This window comes from Carcharodon carcharias, chromosome 8 (assembly GCF_017639515.1).
Source record: "Carcharodon carcharias isolate sCarCar2 chromosome 8, sCarCar2.pri, whole genome shotgun sequence".
NCBI lineage: Eukaryota > Metazoa > Chordata > Chondrichthyes > Lamniformes > Lamnidae > Carcharodon > Carcharodon carcharias.
Window position 1 is genome coordinate 176,128,269 of NC_054474.1, and position 17,862 is coordinate 176,146,130.

General features: G+C 42.3%; 1 protein-coding gene across 8 annotated transcripts in view; it reads right to left on the reverse strand.

Annotated features, from left to right (window-relative positions):
* Positions 1–17,862, reverse strand: part of cdk5rap2 (CDK5 regulatory subunit associated protein 2) — a 162,118-nt gene that overhangs the window by 67,779 nt on the left and 76,477 nt on the right. For 7 of the 8 annotated variants that reach the window (XM_041193298.1, XM_041193294.1, XM_041193300.1 and 4 more), the window contains exons 26-34: positions 15,007–15,159; positions 11,183–11,298; positions 10,881–11,024; positions 10,312–10,404; positions 9,372–9,751; positions 8,231–8,687; positions 5,022–5,247; positions 3,171–3,287; positions 1,889–2,594 (exon numbers count right to left, since the gene is read on the reverse strand). In XM_041193298.1, coding sequence (XP_041049232.1) covers positions 1,889–2,594; positions 3,171–3,287; positions 5,022–5,247; positions 8,231–8,687; positions 9,372–9,751; positions 10,312–10,404; positions 10,881–11,024; positions 11,183–11,298; positions 15,007–15,159 — 2,392 coding nt within the window. The remainder of the gene's footprint in view (positions 1–1,888; positions 2,595–3,170; positions 3,288–5,021; positions 5,248–8,230; positions 8,688–9,371; positions 9,752–10,311; positions 10,405–10,880; positions 11,025–11,182; positions 11,299–15,006; positions 15,160–17,862) is intronic. The other variant, XM_041193297.1, reaches the window with a different exon arrangement.

Sequence of the window (17,862 nt, forward strand, 5' to 3'; positions counted from 1 at the left end):
TATTGAGCTCCAATGGATCTGCTGTGGGTCACATAATGTAAATCATGCGTAATTTTATATTTCTACGAAACAGATTTTTAACATAAGCAGTTCTCACGGGGAATATTTCCCTGTACGTTCGGATATTGACATTATTGCAGGTATGTGTGCAACGTGCAGAGTTGCAACCCCAGCAAACAAAAGATAAATACTGTGCGTGCTGGAAATTGGAAACAAAACCTGACAACACTGGAGACATCAGCAGGTATGTGGATTGTCTGATCTGCTGAATCTCTCATCTCTCTTAGCTGCACCCACAGAGTTCTATTTTTAAAACAAGAAATGTTAAAAAAAACATTCATAGGATGTAGACAAGACTGGCTAGGCCAGCATTTATTGTTCATCCCTAATTGCCCTTGAGTCAGATCATCCCTTTAACTTCAGAGATCACTCTGAATGTAGAGTCTAAGGGGGTACTTTTAACTCCCAATAACAGGATCTGCTAAGGAGTTAAAATGCTAAAAATGTCAAATCTGACCTGAAGCTGCCTCAAACCAGCCCATTTCTGGTTTTAACAAAAGTCAGATGAGCGACTGCTCTGCTCTCAGGAGGCTGGATGGTTGTTAAAACCTTTTAACGAGGCTATGCACCTTCATTTTACGAAGGTTTTTATATTTAGATTTGTTTTGGCTGAGGTTCCCAGGCTTGGGGAAACAGAGCAGGTAAAAAAAGAGGCGGGAAGGGTGAGATGGTTGGGTAAGTGACTTTACAGCATTGCTTGTGGTCCAGTGCTTCTTCCAGGCCTAACAAGCCAACCCTCCAACTCACCGCCCCCACAATCAGCCTAAGCACATGCCCTTCCCGCTGCCACCCTTGATGCCTTCATTTACCATTCTACACCCCATTAAATCTATCTACAATCTTTCCAGTCAGGCAAGAAACCTGACATTGCTTGCCCTCAATGTCCAGGAAACCCACTCTCCCAGGTTTCCTGACTATAATTCCTCCTCCCCACTGCTTCAAGATTGCACCTTGGTAAATATCAGGGCTTATATTTTAATCCCACATTAATTCCTTAATGTTATACTAACATCACACCTCAAGTCTGAGCAATAGATAAAACTGTGGATTGCAGCGAACACAGGCTCTGAGATTGCAGAGTCGGTACGAGTGCAGAGCTGTCTGCTGTACGGGTGGGCTGGCCAGAGGCCTGCCTCTGTGCTCTGGCACATTGTGAAGGTTTGAAGAAGAACTAAAACATCCCTCCAGCACTCACCCCCCTGATAGTCCTTGACAGGCACATCTGACAATTTAGGTCTGTTGACAGTTCCAATGAGGTTGACAGTAATGAGTTTACGCACAATTATGCCTACTTTTAACAATTCCAAAGGGCACCTGACCTGCACCATAGTTCAAACTCACCTTCCCCAAAAATGCCCTGGGACCAGATCCAAAGAGGTACCTTACCTCTCCAAACGGGTACATGGGCTATCCAAACAAATACACAAAGTTCAGTCTGCTCTTACCTGGTTTAATCTGCACAGTCTGGGTTTTACACTACAGGGGTGCAAAAATCAGAATTGTGCGCAGGCTGTCTCTATGAACCACTCCCCATTCCCACCCCAGCAAAAATAGGAAGGGCTGTGTTTAGGGATGGAACTTAAGATTTTCAGCCACTTCTGCCATGACAGAGAACCTCTCCACTTTGGCAAACATTCAGGCCACAGTTTGATATAGTTTTTTTTTGATTTACTGCATTTGACTGTATTAAGAAATGAAAGTTTTATATCAAAACTCAAATCTTCACACCGGTTCACTAATAGCCTTTTAGGGCATATACTACCAAACCTAAACTAATCTGTATGGAAAACTAAAAAACTATTATTATTCGCAATGTAAAACAAATTACTTTTGAGCTGGTGACGGTGCGGCCAACTTAGTTTGAAGATGATGCAGCCGATCCTGAAGCTCTTCATTCCTTGCCTTCTCTTTCTGCAACTGATCTTCCAGTTGTTCCATTTGTTCCTTTAACTTTTGCACCTGCTGTTCATCCTGGGGATAGTTAGATACCAGCCAGTCTCCTTTTTCACTCTGGCTTCCAAAATCCATACTCGGTGATCTTGACTCATGGTTAGAAAGATTTCCAATCTTCTGGGTGTTTTGAACAGATAGGTCTGGAGACTGTATGGAATGTCTTCTCTGACTATGGTTACTATCATCATCCTTTTGAATCGAATCCAAAGAGTGTCCTTCATATGAACCTCTCATTGTAGCTTGGTGGCTATGATCTGAGACAGTCAGCTGTTCACTGGATAGAGAATTTTTGCGCATGCAAGCCTGCAGATGGCGAATAATTTTCTGGTACTTCTCAATTTGTTCCTTTAGCTCAGCAATTTGAAGTTTGAGCTCATTCACGTCATCTGTCTGTCCATAGTCATCAAATACATCAAGGTTCTTCAAGCTGATTTTGGGTGAAATCAAACTTGGTGAACTTGGGTACGAAGTTGATGAGTTTGTATCAAGATTTTCCATAGAGAAGAAACGGCGATTTAATTTAAGTAGGGAAGGAATGGCTGAGTCACCATAGTGATGGCCTGGTAAATGACTGACTGTGTCTGAGGGAAAAAAATTCAAATGTTAAAGATTTTATTATTAATTCCATCAGTTTAGTTTATTCCTGGGTTTTGAACGATATGAATTAAGAGAAGTGCTATCCTTCTCTGCTCCATGCAAATGTCACCACAAATCCCAAAAAGTTGAAATAACAGAGACAAGATTACAAAAAGCATAAAGTGGTTGAAAGCAGCAGAATAAACATGCAGAAATTTAAGACAGAATATTTGCTGTGCCAATTTATTATCTTCAGATCAGAGAATTTGTCGCATGATTGTGCATTTAAGAGATGTGGCTGAAAATTTATTAATTTCATTCACCCAGAACAAGCACTGAGTCAGCTCAACCTAGTTGCAAATCAAGAGTTCAACTACTTGAATGATTATGTAATCAGTTATGTGCCATCATTTCTCAAACTTGGGACTTAACAAGCTACTGAACTGAAAATAATCAATGAGCACATCTTAGCATGAAATGAGAAAACAAAAGTTAATAACGTGAGTTCTATAGAAAATAAAGCAGTCCTTTCCCTCATGCTTTCTGATCATTAGTTAGGGTTCTAGGCTCATGCCATCTACCTGGGCTACTGCTCTCATCCCTGTCCGCATCATTTTCACTTTTTCCACAGGTTTCATAACCAAGGTCCTGAACATCCACCTGGACCTCTTTATCATCTTGTTTCAAAGATAATTCAGCTACAGAAAAAATAAGGACAAAAGCCAAGTTCATAACACAGAAGGCTGAAGCAAAACAGCGAGAACTAGCTGCAGGCTCAAAATTCCAGAAGCAAGGCTTAAAAACGAAAAGAAACTTGAAGCAACAAATATAAATATAGTCGTCATTAATTCCAATGCATTTCAAGTCCCACCATCCAAATGATTTCACTGTTCTGTCATCCTGTTGTTCTTGAGAAGGGAAAAAAGAGGGATTTAACTTTACTCTAAGGTTAGCATCTCTGTCTGTGATATGGCTATGTGGAAAAGGACAAGTAAATGCATTTCACAACAATGCAATCTGACCTGCCGTGCATTCCTTTTTCATCCTAAAGCCCACAATAAAGATAGAAGAAACCACATTTTCAAAATTATGACCCCAGCTACTGGCAGCCAAAATACATCACAAATAACAAAACGAACACAGCACAAATTTAATGATAAGCCTTTAGATATTCTTGACAAACAGCAGGTCCCATTTAAATGCAAACTCCTCTGTCAACCCAGACAATGACTATCTATTTTATACCACCAAATTTAATTGTGCTGAGAATCATGGAAATGTTGGGCAGTATTTAATGCTGGTGACGGAGGTCTTGCCTGCCAGCTGGAGAGCAGGCAAGAGCCCCAAGATGCCTCCCTTGGGGAAGGCCCACCAACAGCTAACCTTCTCCAAAATCAAGGAACCTCTGGGCAGAAATCCTGCTCCCAAGAGCTACCAGCCAATCAGAGGCCAGCAGTTAGCCATTGCAGACAATGCCAGTGGGAGCCAGGGAGAGGCCTAGGATTGCCAAGGGGCCAAGGCCACAGGTGAGTTAGGGCATATGGGGGTTGTGGGGAGGGGAAATGAAGGGGGTTGGTAGCAAGGGCAGGGGCATTAGATCTCAGTGGCAACCCTCCATCCTGCTGGGAGCCCACGATCCACCCCGACAGGGTTTGCTTTTCCGGCTTCCAGTATAGCAACTGCCCTGCCCATCTTTGGTTAAGTACCAGTGGGAGCAGGATGAAGTCCTTAAATGAGCCTCAATTGGCAGCAGGGTGAGAAGGCTGCCCACAAGTCTTCCCACCCCACACTTAATAGAACCTGAGACAGTCCCTGCCTATCTGATAAAATGCCCCTCTGCCTCCAAACGCACCTAAGGGGAGGGCATTAAATTCTGCCCCCTGTGTGCGAGTTATTACAATACATTATAATAAGTTTCATCTCACATTTGAAGCACATTCTCACATTACAAATAAAAGGGCTCACCATATAAGTCAAGCTGTCTAGAGAGATTTCGGCAATGATATTGTTGCCTGGCAGTGTCAGTGCTCTGCTGTTGTTTGTAGCACCGAGGTATCAAGAGTCAGAGCTGGAGAGTGGTGTAGGCCTCCCAGATACCATTAATTCATTCTTCTTTTCTCCATTTAATAACCCTGACACTGTCCCTTTCATAGTTGCTAGCTAGGAATTGTCTGTTTATAATCCAAAAGGCTCACCACATAAGTCAAGGGAAATCAAAGTGCAGTTTAAAAATATAACTAGAACAGTAACCACTGCTTGAAAAATATAGCACTTTGATGCGTATCTAAGTTATAACAATTTTTGACACAATGAGCAGATCTATTGTACAGCTGGGAGTGGGAGGGGTTCACTCTGCAAAATTTACATAATTCTGAAATGCTGAATAATGCTTCTGGACAATTACCCTTTCCAAGTAATATTGAGCTACTTACCATGCAAAGGAATACAATGAAGCTTTAACTTCTCTGCCTGGCTGACAAGTGTTGCCTCAGCTGCATACAACTTACTCTGCAACCGCTTGTAGTCTTTCATTACTGTCCTCAACTGATCAGTGTGTTGATGGTCAGGAGGAATATCTTGACTAGAGGCGGCAATGCTCACGTTGCTGACTGACCTTGGTCGCCTTAGTGGGACAGGAAGGCGAGACCTAGTACTGGTCTGAATAAAATAAATGCATTAGAGCTTTTATTAATAGTAAAGGCAAACCAAAGTTTCAAAAATATTTCAGAGCTTATAGTGTCTTTTGTATTTGGTTACATATAGGAAATTGCAAAAATACTCATCAATATATAAGTTATTTCTTCACTTGCTCTGCTTTATTACAGATATATTAAAATAGTAACGACAGCCACACAGAAAATGTTTAAGCCTAATGTGGCCGGGTCCATGGGCAGGATTTTTGGGCCCCACCGAGGTCAGGAACAGATGGGGCCTGAAAATACCAATATGGGCCACCAATGTTAAGTTAAAGAGGCTGACTAGGATTTCCAAACCACCTCCAGTTTTCTGACGTAACACTTGGAATGGAGGGAGACAGATCAACTCCATAGAGCAGCTGCAGACTGGGCTGCCAGCTCTCCAGACAGACCTACAGCTCCTCCTTGCTGCTGCATTCTCTAAAAAATGGCAGAGTGCATCTTCTAATTGGTCCTCCAGCTTCGTGAGCCCACCTACTAACCTTAATTGTACAGGGCACTTGTTCCATGCCAATTAAGGGGGTGCCGTGGTCCAAATCCCAAAAATTAGTAAAATAACTACCAGCAAATAGTTATGCACCAAGATTGGAAAAGGCGAGGAATAAACTTCCTTCCTTTCTCCCTTTGTCATGGAGTGGAAGCCAAACATCAATCTTCTAATTGACCCTATTCCAGATAAATGGCAAAACTAAATAAAATGGGACTGCAACTAAGAGTATTGCATAGTTCTAGTCACCACACTTTAGGAAGGATGGGGGAGATTTACCAGAATTGTCCCAGGGCTGTAGGATTGTACAGCAAAATTAGAGTGGAGAAACTGGAGGTGTTCTCTTTGGAACAAAGGAGATTTGATAGAGGAGTGCAAGATTCTTACAGGGTTAAGTAAGGTAGACAAGGGAAAACTGTTCCCATTAGCTGATGGTACAAGGGAAAGGGGGACAAGCTATAAGGTTTTGGGTAAGAAGTGCAGGGGGAATGTGAAGAAGAGCTTTTTTTTTTTAAAAGTGTGAGCAGTAATGACCTGGATCTTGCTGCCTAGGAGGGTGGTGGAAGCAAAGGCAATCAAAGGCCAGAATTTTCTAGCCCCGTTAGGGTCAGACAGCACGGCAGGTAGGTGGGATGGACAATATGATGAGAAGGCCAAAAATAGGTTTCATGCCAACGTGAAGCCAGTTTGCGAAAATACGTTCAATGGCAGGCCACATTTCCCACTGCCGCATGTCCGGAACCCAATGCCAGTACCCTTAGCGTTTCATTATCAGTCCCGCAAGCTATGGCCCTTACATGACCATTGCTTCTTTACAATGGGTCAGTGGGTATGGAAGTGCCATAGCTTGGCATAGGGGGCATGAGCCACAGGAATGAGTGGCAGGACATAGCTTGGCATAGGGGGCTGAGGAGAACATTCTGAACTCACCTCTTAAATAGGTCCCCTCATGCAGACTAGGGTGCACGACTCCTCTGAGGGGCCATGAACCACAATTTAAAAAACCTGGCTCAACTCCATGAAAATTGTGGAGGGGTAAAACATAACTATTGCCGCAATGGAGCCAGCCAAGTCAGGAGTGGGCGACGCGGGCTTTGACAGCAACCAACCCGCACCCTTAGAGGCGCTCCCAAAAATCAGACAGCCTGGGGATGGGGTCAGGAACCCTGGAATCGGGACCCTTCTGTCATTTTTAAAGGGCTCCCAAGTCATTCCGACTCGGTGAAAATTCGGCCGAAAAACTCTAAGGGCTGAATTTTATGCTGATCGGGCGGGCATACCCACCCAACCCAATCGGGCATGAAATTGTGCAAGGTAACATTAGGTGAGTGTCCCGACGTCATCTGGCGCTCGCGCAATATTTCGGTTGGCGGGCGTGAGCAAATGTCGGAAGTGTGCCCTCGGACAAGTAAGAGGGCAATTAGGCCCACTAACGGTGCAATTGTCTGTCATTTTACATAGCCCATCCAACCTTATGGTTGGCAGACAGGCAAATCGGTCATTTTTCATCAAACCTCATCTATGGGCTGGATGAAATTTCCATGATGAAATGAAATATAAACAAATTTTTGTGGACAGTATTTTCATTAGCTAAATTTTCAGGTGACTGATTATGATGCGTGGACACATTTTTTCAGATTTTGAAACCTTTATTTTTGCTGTTTCAGATCTTCAGCTCCCTCAGGCAGCTCTCTGCCTTCAGGGAGCGTCCTGTCAGCAACCATCCTCACCCACACTGACGTCATCATCCACCCTCTTCTCGCCCCCAACCCCAGCAGTGCTGAGCTTTTCAGCGCATGTTTCACCACGGCTGGTCATTAATTGACCCCACCCCCACCGCCAACCAGGGCAACTTTGGGACCGAGAAAAAGACCGGATTCCTGTTTTCCACCCTCAGGGTGACAATTCAGCCCCATTTCTCTGGAGATGAGCACTCTGTACTGCGAAGGGAGCACTGGCAAGCAAATAAAAAAAAAACATTTGCCACAAGGTCATTACTGTAAAATCAACTGGCTGCCTCTTAGTTACACTCTAAATAGGCTGCAAACTCTGACACCACATCAGATTCTGGCCAAATTATACATTATAGCACGAATGTTATCTGAATAGCATCAGGTACTTGATTCAATGAAGTGTGCCACAGGCTTTTGGCTGAATATAACCAGTCAAGGTAAAGATCCAAATTAAATGCTGACAATTGACAAACTGGAACAAGTTGCATCAGGTACATTAAAATCTTTGAAAAGACTAAAAGAATAATAGATCATTTTTTTTGTGGAATGTTTGACAATGGAACCAGCACCAGCGATAGTGGAAAAAGGACTGAGGATATGCTTCCAGGACAAAGTGTGCAATTGCTTTCACGTGGTACGGGATACTGAAAAGGCCAAGCTACGTTGGAATTTTTGTTCAATAATCAACCTGTGCAAAAGATGAACGGAAAGACAGAACAACTTACTGTTGCAGATAAAGCAGGCTCCTGCTCTGTGGCCTTGCCCTCGCTGTTTCCAAGTTCCAAAGATTCTGACCGTGGCAGCTTTGATCCTTGGAATCCCTCCCGCTCTTTAGCGTTCACTTCTTTCAGACTTCTGTCCACGCTTGTCATTTCTTGATTGGCAATTTCCAGTTCAGCTTTCAGGTGTTCAATCTCGTTGGCCATGTTTACAATCAAGTCAGGGTTGAAACAATTTTCACCTTCTCCACAGCAGTTAAGTTCTACTTGCTGCTCAAGAAGGTTACGGATCTTCCTGCGATTTTTCAGTTCAATCCTTAATCTCTGAACTTCCTTTCTTACGCTGTCTTCATTCTCATCACTGGTCTCTTCCCCAGTGTCTTCATTTTGACATATTGACAGGTCTTCTCCATGTTGATCTCGTAATTCAATTATCTTTGTTCTCAAGTTCCCAACTTCACTCCTGGAAATGATGTTTTATATAATTAATCAGCTCATAGATGCACTCTATCATATCATACAGATGGCCTATTCATACACAAGAAAATGTCATGAGTGTGTCCAAAGCATAAATGTACGCATAGTGCTTTTAAGCACTTGATGCAGGCTCGGTTTTAAAAAACCCTCCAAATTAGCTGTTTTAAATTATTTCAGATATCTGTTTTGTAATCTACGATCAAGAGATATTAGTTGTTTCTTAAGTTTTTCCCCCCCCCCCCCAAATACGGTGTACAAAACTATTCCATTCATTGTGCTATAAGGAACATGAATAACTTTTAAAATCAAATCTTCACCTACTTTCTTTCACTCTCATTTTAATTCATGGACATAAAAATGTCAAAGCTCTTTGCCCTTTTTATATCACAATTTTTGTGAGCTAGTGAAGCTTTAAACTTCAATTTGCATTGACAGAGGAAATAAAATATCAAATCAAACAAATCAAAATCTGTTCAAAATTCAGCCAAGAAATTGAGGGGTTGGGGAATATAGAGGAAAACAATCAATCAATCAGTCAGAATTGGATGAATCTTGAATTAAATTTCTAGCTTGGGAGCCCATTAAATGAAATGAATGATCAGTGCCCAGGACCATCAACATTTCACTAAAAGGAATAAATAAGTCATCTGAAGGTATCAATGGCACCTACTTGAAATCAGATACTGATGATACACCATTCTCCTCCATCAATAACCTCATTGCGTTAATTTCTTCCTCCATTTGGAGCTGCTTTGCCTCCATTTCATGCAATTGGCATTCTGTCATCTCCAGCTGTCTCTGCACTTCTTGCAGCTGTTGATGTTTATCTTCCAATTCACAATTAATCTTGCTCAGGTCCTTCATTAACTTTGCAGACTCTAAACTATTATCAGCAACAGAGTCACTGGGTGCCACTGAAACATTCAGCTCCCGATTTTTCTCAGTAGCTGTCCTTAGGCCATGGGTGGCAGATTGCTGCTCTGGCTCAATCTCGGATGCCGGTTTAACTTCAGGAGTGGTCTGTATACATTTGTCATCTTTGGACATGGCCTATGTTTGACAAATCAAATAAATACACAGACAGTGAGGAAGCAACCCAGGACCTAAAGAAATACTAACAGTGTTAGACTTTCATTTACGTTAAATCTCGGGCTTAGCTGATATTTACACTTAACCTTGCCATAAGCATAATTTTACAAGTTGTAGCTTCATTACCAAATTGAGGGGAAAGACAGTCACATCAATAGGTGGTGTGAGGCAGGTTATAAAGAGAGTCCCACATTATTCAAGTGCTCACTATGGCCAGGATTTTCCGGCCCTGTTGTGGCTGCGGGGGAGCCAGAAGTCCATTGAATGGTGGCGGGACCGGAAAATCACAGCGGCGGACAGGTGCAGAAAGTCCCGCCATATCATTCCTCTCTCTCTCGTAGGCACACACACACACACACACACACACACACACACACACACTAACAAAAAAAATCAAAATGTTAAATTCAGACAGGTTTTCAAAGTCAGTTTGCATCCACGTACAGGCATGTGGCTGTAGACAAAAGATAATGCAAAACAGGTAAAGCCAGAATTTCTTAATGGGAAAATAAAAGTCTTACCAAATGATGGGTGTCAATCTGGTTAAGGCTTTGTGGCTGCTCCTGAAGGACTTCATTCATTTTCACTGATTCTTCTAGCCTTTGATTAAGTAGCTATATGAGACATGAGCGGGATGAGACAAAAGAATGAAGTTTGAAGAAAAAAAACTGGACATATGAAAACTATAGCATATATAACTGAAGTTTAAATGAAAACATGTATTGAATGCAAAATGGATTACAGAAGACCTGAAACAAAAAGTAACAAAAGATTTTTCAAGTCTCAAATAGTCAGATCAAACATTCTGAAAAGCTTCATAAATATCTGAATAGTTTTAAATTAAGTAAAAACTTGTTGCATTATATAATGGAAATCAAGCACAAAGTCTATGGGAAATACAAATTTCTATGCTAGGAAAGTCATAAGCTGATTAGATCATACTATTGTATACGTTTTTATATCCAAGTAGGCTGCATTCTAAACCTATGTTTTGTACTACTTCAGAAGCTGTGCGTAATACTGGAAGAGAAATACTTTCAGTGACAGAACATTCTGTTGATTCACTACTGCTTCAGAGCAACTTCTTCACCTTTATTTGAGCAGCCATTGTTGGTACATCTTGTTTTTCTTGGCTGTCAGAGCCCAAAGTGGAATGCTCTGACATAATAATTCTATCTTGCAGCTCCTGATTGTTGGCTTGCAATGCTTTTAAACACTTCTGAAGTTCAATGACCTGCATATATGTAAAAGGCAAAACAAGGATTTTTTTTAAAGATGAGTTGTTTGCAGTTTTATAGGATAATGCAACTTAAAATATTCCCTTCTAATTAAAAGACACAAGAGCTGAGGAGTGGGGTGGGAATTAAATGTGATTTTTAAAAAGCAATTCACCTTTTGTCTGAGCTCTGGCAGGGAAAGTTTTACTATTTCCTGCTCCAAATCATCAAACGGTCCCAGGCAGATGCTGAGATATGAAGTCTGGTCTCCATAGCTTGTAAATGTGTCACCTAGAAAACATTACAGATCAGTGAAGAGAGCTTGCAGTGCATTATGTTCTATTGTTTCAGTTCAAGAATCTCAACACACTATCTTCAAAAAAGAAAAATAATGATGCAAGTTAATTGGTGGCTAAGTAAGCATTTGAAGGACAAAGTGGTTAATATTTTAGGTTGGGTGGTTAAATCGTGCATTCTGCTGAAAGGTACCACCCACAATGTTCACCTGTCCCCCACCAACCCCCTGCTCCAAATGAGATGACTAATCTGTCATGTGTTTCTAATATTTACAGTTTTTCTGTTTAACTGTTTGAAGGCTATTATGTTATTCCAGCACAAAAATATTATCTATTCCTGGCAAATTATGTATTAGGCAACATAATTTCTCTGCATTTAAACTGCAACATATCACTAGAAATTTCTGACGCTTTTGCACATGATAGAGGCAAGTATTCAAATGATTAATATGATTCTGTTACATCCTTCTCCCAATAAATGACATTTACTTGTCCTCTGCGTATAATGCAGTGAAATGATGAAATGTTTCACTAGCAGTTTGAGAAAATAATCTTTGAAACCACATATTGATTGTAACCATTTCAAAGTATAACTTAACTTTGATCTGTATTCTGGAAAAGGAAACAAGCACAATATGCCAGCAAGTTAGATATACAAGTGACCCTAGTTGTATTGTCGCTGGACTAGTAATCCAGCAACCCGGGTTCAAATCCTGCCATGGCAGATGGTGGAATTTGAATTCAATAAAAATCTGGAACTAAAAATCTAATGATGACCTTTGAACGATTGTTGTAAATACACACATTTGATTCATCTGTCATCCTTTCCTGGTCTGGCCTACATGTGACTCCCCACAGCAATGATTCTTAAAAGGCCTAGCAAGCCACTCAAACTACTACAAGGTCACAAAAGAGGAATGAAACCTAGGCACCAGAAACGACAACGGAAATCTCAGACCTGTCGACCCAGCAAAGTCCTCCATACTAACATCTGGGGGCCAAATTGGGAGAGCTGTCTCACAGACTAGTCAAGCAACAGCCTAACATAGTCATCCTCACGGAATCATACCTTAGAGATAATGTCCCAGACACCACCATCCCCTGGTTATGTCCTGTCCCACTGGCAGGACAGACCCAGCAGAAAAGTAGAGGTGGCGGCACAGTGGTATACAGTTGGGAGGGAGTTGCCCTGGGAGTCCTCAACATCAGCTCCAGACCCCATGAAGTCTCATAACATCAGGTCAAACATGGGCAAGGGAATTTCCTGCTGATTACCAGGTACCACCCTCCCTCAGCCCATGAGTCAGTGCTCCTCCATGTTGAACACCAATTGGAGGAAGCACTGGGGGTGGCAAGGGCATAGATTGCACTTTGGGTGGGGGTTTTCAATGTCCACCACCAATAGTACCAATACTGACCGAACTGGTTGACTCTTGAAGGACATAGCTGCTAGACTGGATCTAAGAGGGAACCAGCAAGAGGGAAAAACATACTTGACCTCATCCTCACCAACTTGCCTGCCACAGATGCATCTGTCCATGACAGTATTGGTAGGAGTGACCTCCGCACAGTCATTGTGGTGAAGAATTTCTGCCTTCATATTGAGAATACCCTCCATCGTGTTGTGTGGCACTGCCACCATGCTAAATGGGATTGATTTCAAACAGATCTAGCAACTCAAGACTGCGCATCCACGAGGTGCTATGGGCCATCAGCAGCAGCTGAATTGTACTCGAACACAATATGTAACCTCACAGCCCGGCATATACCCCACTTTACCATTACCATCAAGCCAGGGGATCAACCTTGGTTCATTGAAGAGTACAACAGGGCATGCCAGGAGCAGCACCAGGCATTACTAAAAATAAGGTGTCAAACCGGTGAAGCCATAACACAGGACTACTTGCATGCCAAACAGCATAATCAGCAAGTAATAGACAGGGCTAAGCGATTCCACATCCAATGGATCAGATCTAAGCTCCGCAGTGCTGCCAAATCCAGTCGTGAACAGTGGTGGACAATTAAACAACTCACTGGATGATCCATCTCGGCCTCCTCTGGAGGTCTCCAGCATCACAGAAGCCAGTCTTCAGCCAATTCGATCCACTCCACTTGATATCAAGAAACGGAAGGCACTGGATACTGCAAAGGCTATGGGCCCTGACAATATTCCGGCAATAGTACTGAAGACTTTTGTTCCAGAACTTACTGTGCCCCTAGCCATGCTGTTCCAGTACAGCTACAACACTGGCATCTACCCAGCTATGTGGAAAATTGGCAGATATGTCCTGTGCACAAAAAGCAGGACAAATCCAACCCAGCCAATTACCGCCCCATCAGTCTACTCTCGATCATCAGTCATCAACAGTGCTATCAAGTGGCACTTGCTTAGCAATAAGCTGCTCACTGATGCCCAATTTGGGTTTTACCAGGGCCACTCAGCTCCTGACCTCATTACAGCCTTGGTTCAAACATGGACAAAAGAGCTGAACTCCCGAGGTGAGGTGAGAGTGACTGCCCTTGACATCAAATTCACATTTGACTGAGTGTGGCATCAAGGAGCCCTAGCAAAACTGGAGTTAATGGGAATCAAAGGGAAAACTGTCCACTGGTCGGAGTCACACCTAGCACAAAGAAAGATGGTTGTGGTTGTTGGAGGTCAGTCATCTTAGCCCCAGGAGTTCCTCAGGTAATGACCTCAGTCCAACCATCTTCAGCTGCTTCATCAATGACCTTCCTTCCATCATAAGGTCAGAAGTGGGGATGTTTGCTGATGATTGCACAATGTTCAGCACTATTTGCTACTCCTCAAGTACTGAAGCAGCCCATGTCCAAATGCAACAAGACCTGGACAACATCCAGGCTTGGGCTGACAGGTGACAAGTAACTTTCGCGCTACACAACTGTCAGGCAATGACCATCTCCGACAAAAGAGAATCTAACCATCGTCTCTCGATGGTTCAATGGCGCAACCATCACTGAATCCCCCACTACCAACATCCTGGAGGTTACCATTGATCAGAAACTGAACTGGACTAGCCATATAAATACTGTGGCTACAAGAGCAGGTCAGAGACTAGGAATCGTGAGACGAGTAACTCACCTCCTGACTCCCCAAAGCCTGACCACCATCTACAAGGCACAAGTCAGGAGTGTGATGGAATACTGTTCACTTGCCTGAATGAGTGCAGCTCCTACAACACTCAAGAAGCTTGACACTGCCTAGGACAAAGCAACCCACTTGATTGGAACCCCATCCACAAACATTCACTCCATCCACCACCGATGTACAATAGCAGCAGTGTGTACAATCTACAAGATGCACTGCACAAATTCACCAAGGCTCCTTTGACAGCACCTTCCAAACCCACAACCACTACCATCTAGAAGGATAAGGGCAGCAGACACATGGGAACACCACCATGCAAGTTCCCCTCCAAGTCACTCACCATCCTGACTTGGAAATATATCACCGTTCCTTCACTGTTGCCGGGTCAAAATCCTTGAGTTCCTTTCCTAACAGCACTGTGGGTGTGTACCCACACCACATGGATTGCAGTGGTTCAAATAGGCATCACCACCACCTTCTCAAGGGCAAGTAGGAATGGGGAATAAATGCTGGCCCAGCTAGCGAAGCCCACATGCCATGAATGAATAAAAAACAAATGATATGTATGAGAGAGGGGGAAAAGTAACATTATACCGGAATCATTGGCTGCACCCACTCCGCCAGCTCTAGCCTGCATCTGTCCAAGTCGGGACTGCAGAGACACATTCCAGCGCTGAGTGTCTTCCAACTGGTGTCGTAGAGTCTCAATCTCTCTAAAGTCAACCATGTCCGCTTTGGATGCAGTGTCTGGGGCAATAAAGTTTCAACAACACAAAACATGAGCAAAATGACTACTTGTAGCTATCACTGATAAAAATAAACAAAGCAGAAAATTATATTTTTCAAAAGGTACAGTGCTCTCATCAGACCACACCCTGAGTACTGTGTTCCAGTTCTGGACATTAAGACATAGCGAATAAATGCAAATGTGGGAGCCAATGCAGAAGTGCTATTCTGCTGATCCTAAGGGTTGAGGTTTGAGTTACATGAAAAGACTAAGAAATTTAAGCTTCCAAGCTTTGAAGAGGGGAGATGATCTGATCAAGATATACAAGACAGAAAGTCACATTGGGAAAGCAGAATCAAAATATTACTTCAAACTAAATTAAGAGAGTAGGATAAGGAAACGTGGGTTTAAACAGGTTCAAATTTAGGACAAGTATTGTAGGTTCTTCACCCATAAAGCCAATGTTAAATACATGGGGCTAACTTTGGAAAGCGATCGGGAGGCAACATTTTTGGAATTATTTGAGAAATAATTAGATGCTGCATTGGAAGTGAGAGGGCGTGACAGCAGGATCTTTCTGGGTGTATGAATCAAGATGGATTATGTAGCCTTTTTCATTCAAACATCTTGTGATCTATACATTTTCCAGCTATTTCTCTTCATCAAATAAATCAAGAAGAAAAATTAACAAAGCTGGAAAAGGCAATTGGTTTTAACATTGGTGACTTATTAAATATAAAGCAATAATTTCTGGCCAAGATAGGACCAGGAGTAGGCCATTCAGAGCTGCAAGCCTGTTCCACCTTTGATTACATCATGGCTGATCTCGACCTCAACTTTATTTATTTGCCTTTACTCCATATCTCTGGATGTCCTTTACCAACAAAAAACCTAATGATATTAGTCTTCAAGTTTCAACTTATCCGGCATCCAAAGCCTTTTAGGGAACAGAGTTTGACTTCCATTGTGCACTGTGTGGTAAAACCATGGAAAAGTTACGGCACAGAAAGAGGCCATTCAGCCCATCTTGTCTGCACTGGCTGAAAAATAAAAAACAGAAAACTAGCTGCACGTTCTAATCCAGCACCCAGTCCGAAGCCTTGCAGATTACAGGTCCAGGTGCCTTTTAAACGAGTTGAGGGTTTCTGCCTCCACCACCAAACCAGGCAGCGAATTCCAAACACCCACCACCCACTGCGTGAAGAAGTTTTTCCTCATGTCCCCTCTAATCCTTCCACCAATCCTCTTATATCTGCGCCCCCTGGTAATCAATCTCTCCACTAGGGGAAACAGGACATCCCAATCTATTCTATCTAGGCCCCTCATAATCTTGTACACCTCAATCAAGTCACCCCTCAGCCTCCTCAGTTCCAAGGAAAACTACCGCAGCCTATCCAATCATTCTGCATAGTTGCAATTATCTAGCCCTGGCAACATTCTTGTAAATCTCCTCTTTACTCTCTCCAGAGCAATTATGTCCTTCCTGTAATATGGTGACCAGAACTGTACACAAAATTCCAGCTGTGGTCTAACCAGCATTTTATACAGTTCCATCATTATAACCCTGCTTTTGTATTCAATACCTTGTCCAATAAAGGAAAGCATTCCATATGATTTCTTTACAACCATATCCACCTGGCCTGCCACCTTCAGGGACCTGTGGACATGCACTTCAAAGTCTCTCACTTCCTCTATCCCTCCCACTTATTGTGAATTCCCTAGCTTTGTTTCCCCTCCCCAAATGCATTACCTCACACTTCTCTGGATTGAATTCCATTTGCCACTTTTCCGCCCAATAAACCAAACCATTGATATAATTCTGGAGACAACTATCCTTTTCACTATCAAATACACAGCCAATTTTTGTAACATCTGCAAATTTCCCAATCATGCCACGAAACATTTAAGTCATTAGTATATACAACAAACAGCAAGGGACCCAACACTGAGCCCTGTGGAACGCCACTAGAAACTGTTTTCCACTCGCAAAAATACCTACATACTCAGTTCCTCTTTCTGAACAGCACTTCTCTTACAGCAGAAGTAGTACTGACCATAGCAAAGTCTTGGAACAGTATTGTCTTTGTCAAGCACACAATGTTTAGATATTTGCAATGTTTTTTTAAAATCACTGTTTCAGGGACTGAACTGGGTCACAATTTGATCCAATCAATTTTGTGCTGAACATCCCAGTGTTTTTAACATGACTCACAAATAAATTACTTTTGTTCCTTAACTTCTAATAATTGATGAATCATCAAATGAGTCTAAAATCAGTTACACTAAAATAAGAACAATCAACATGGAGGAAAGTTTTAGGAAGTGAACCCAGGGGTACACCAGAAATTTATAAGATTAGAGGAAAAATGGCTTAAAAGCAATAACAATCTCAGCTTTGGAAAGGACAAAACATTTACACTAGAATCACTAAAGGACTATACAACTTTTCTGGCTCAAATCAATAGATTTAAAATGAAGATTAGGACAGCAAGCACTAAAAATTGCAGTTTCCAATGGTGAATTGCACATTCCAAGTTTTAAAAAGCTGTTCAGCTAGACTTTGACTTCCTGCTTTTAGGTTTCCCAAATTTGAGTGTAATTACTCAGCCAGTATCGTGGTACTAAAAAGTAGGCCACCTAGTTGATAATGATACACTAAGATCCAGATATTCCCAGAGCTGGCAAGCTACAATTTTAGGAATAGAAGTCCAGCAGTATCATTG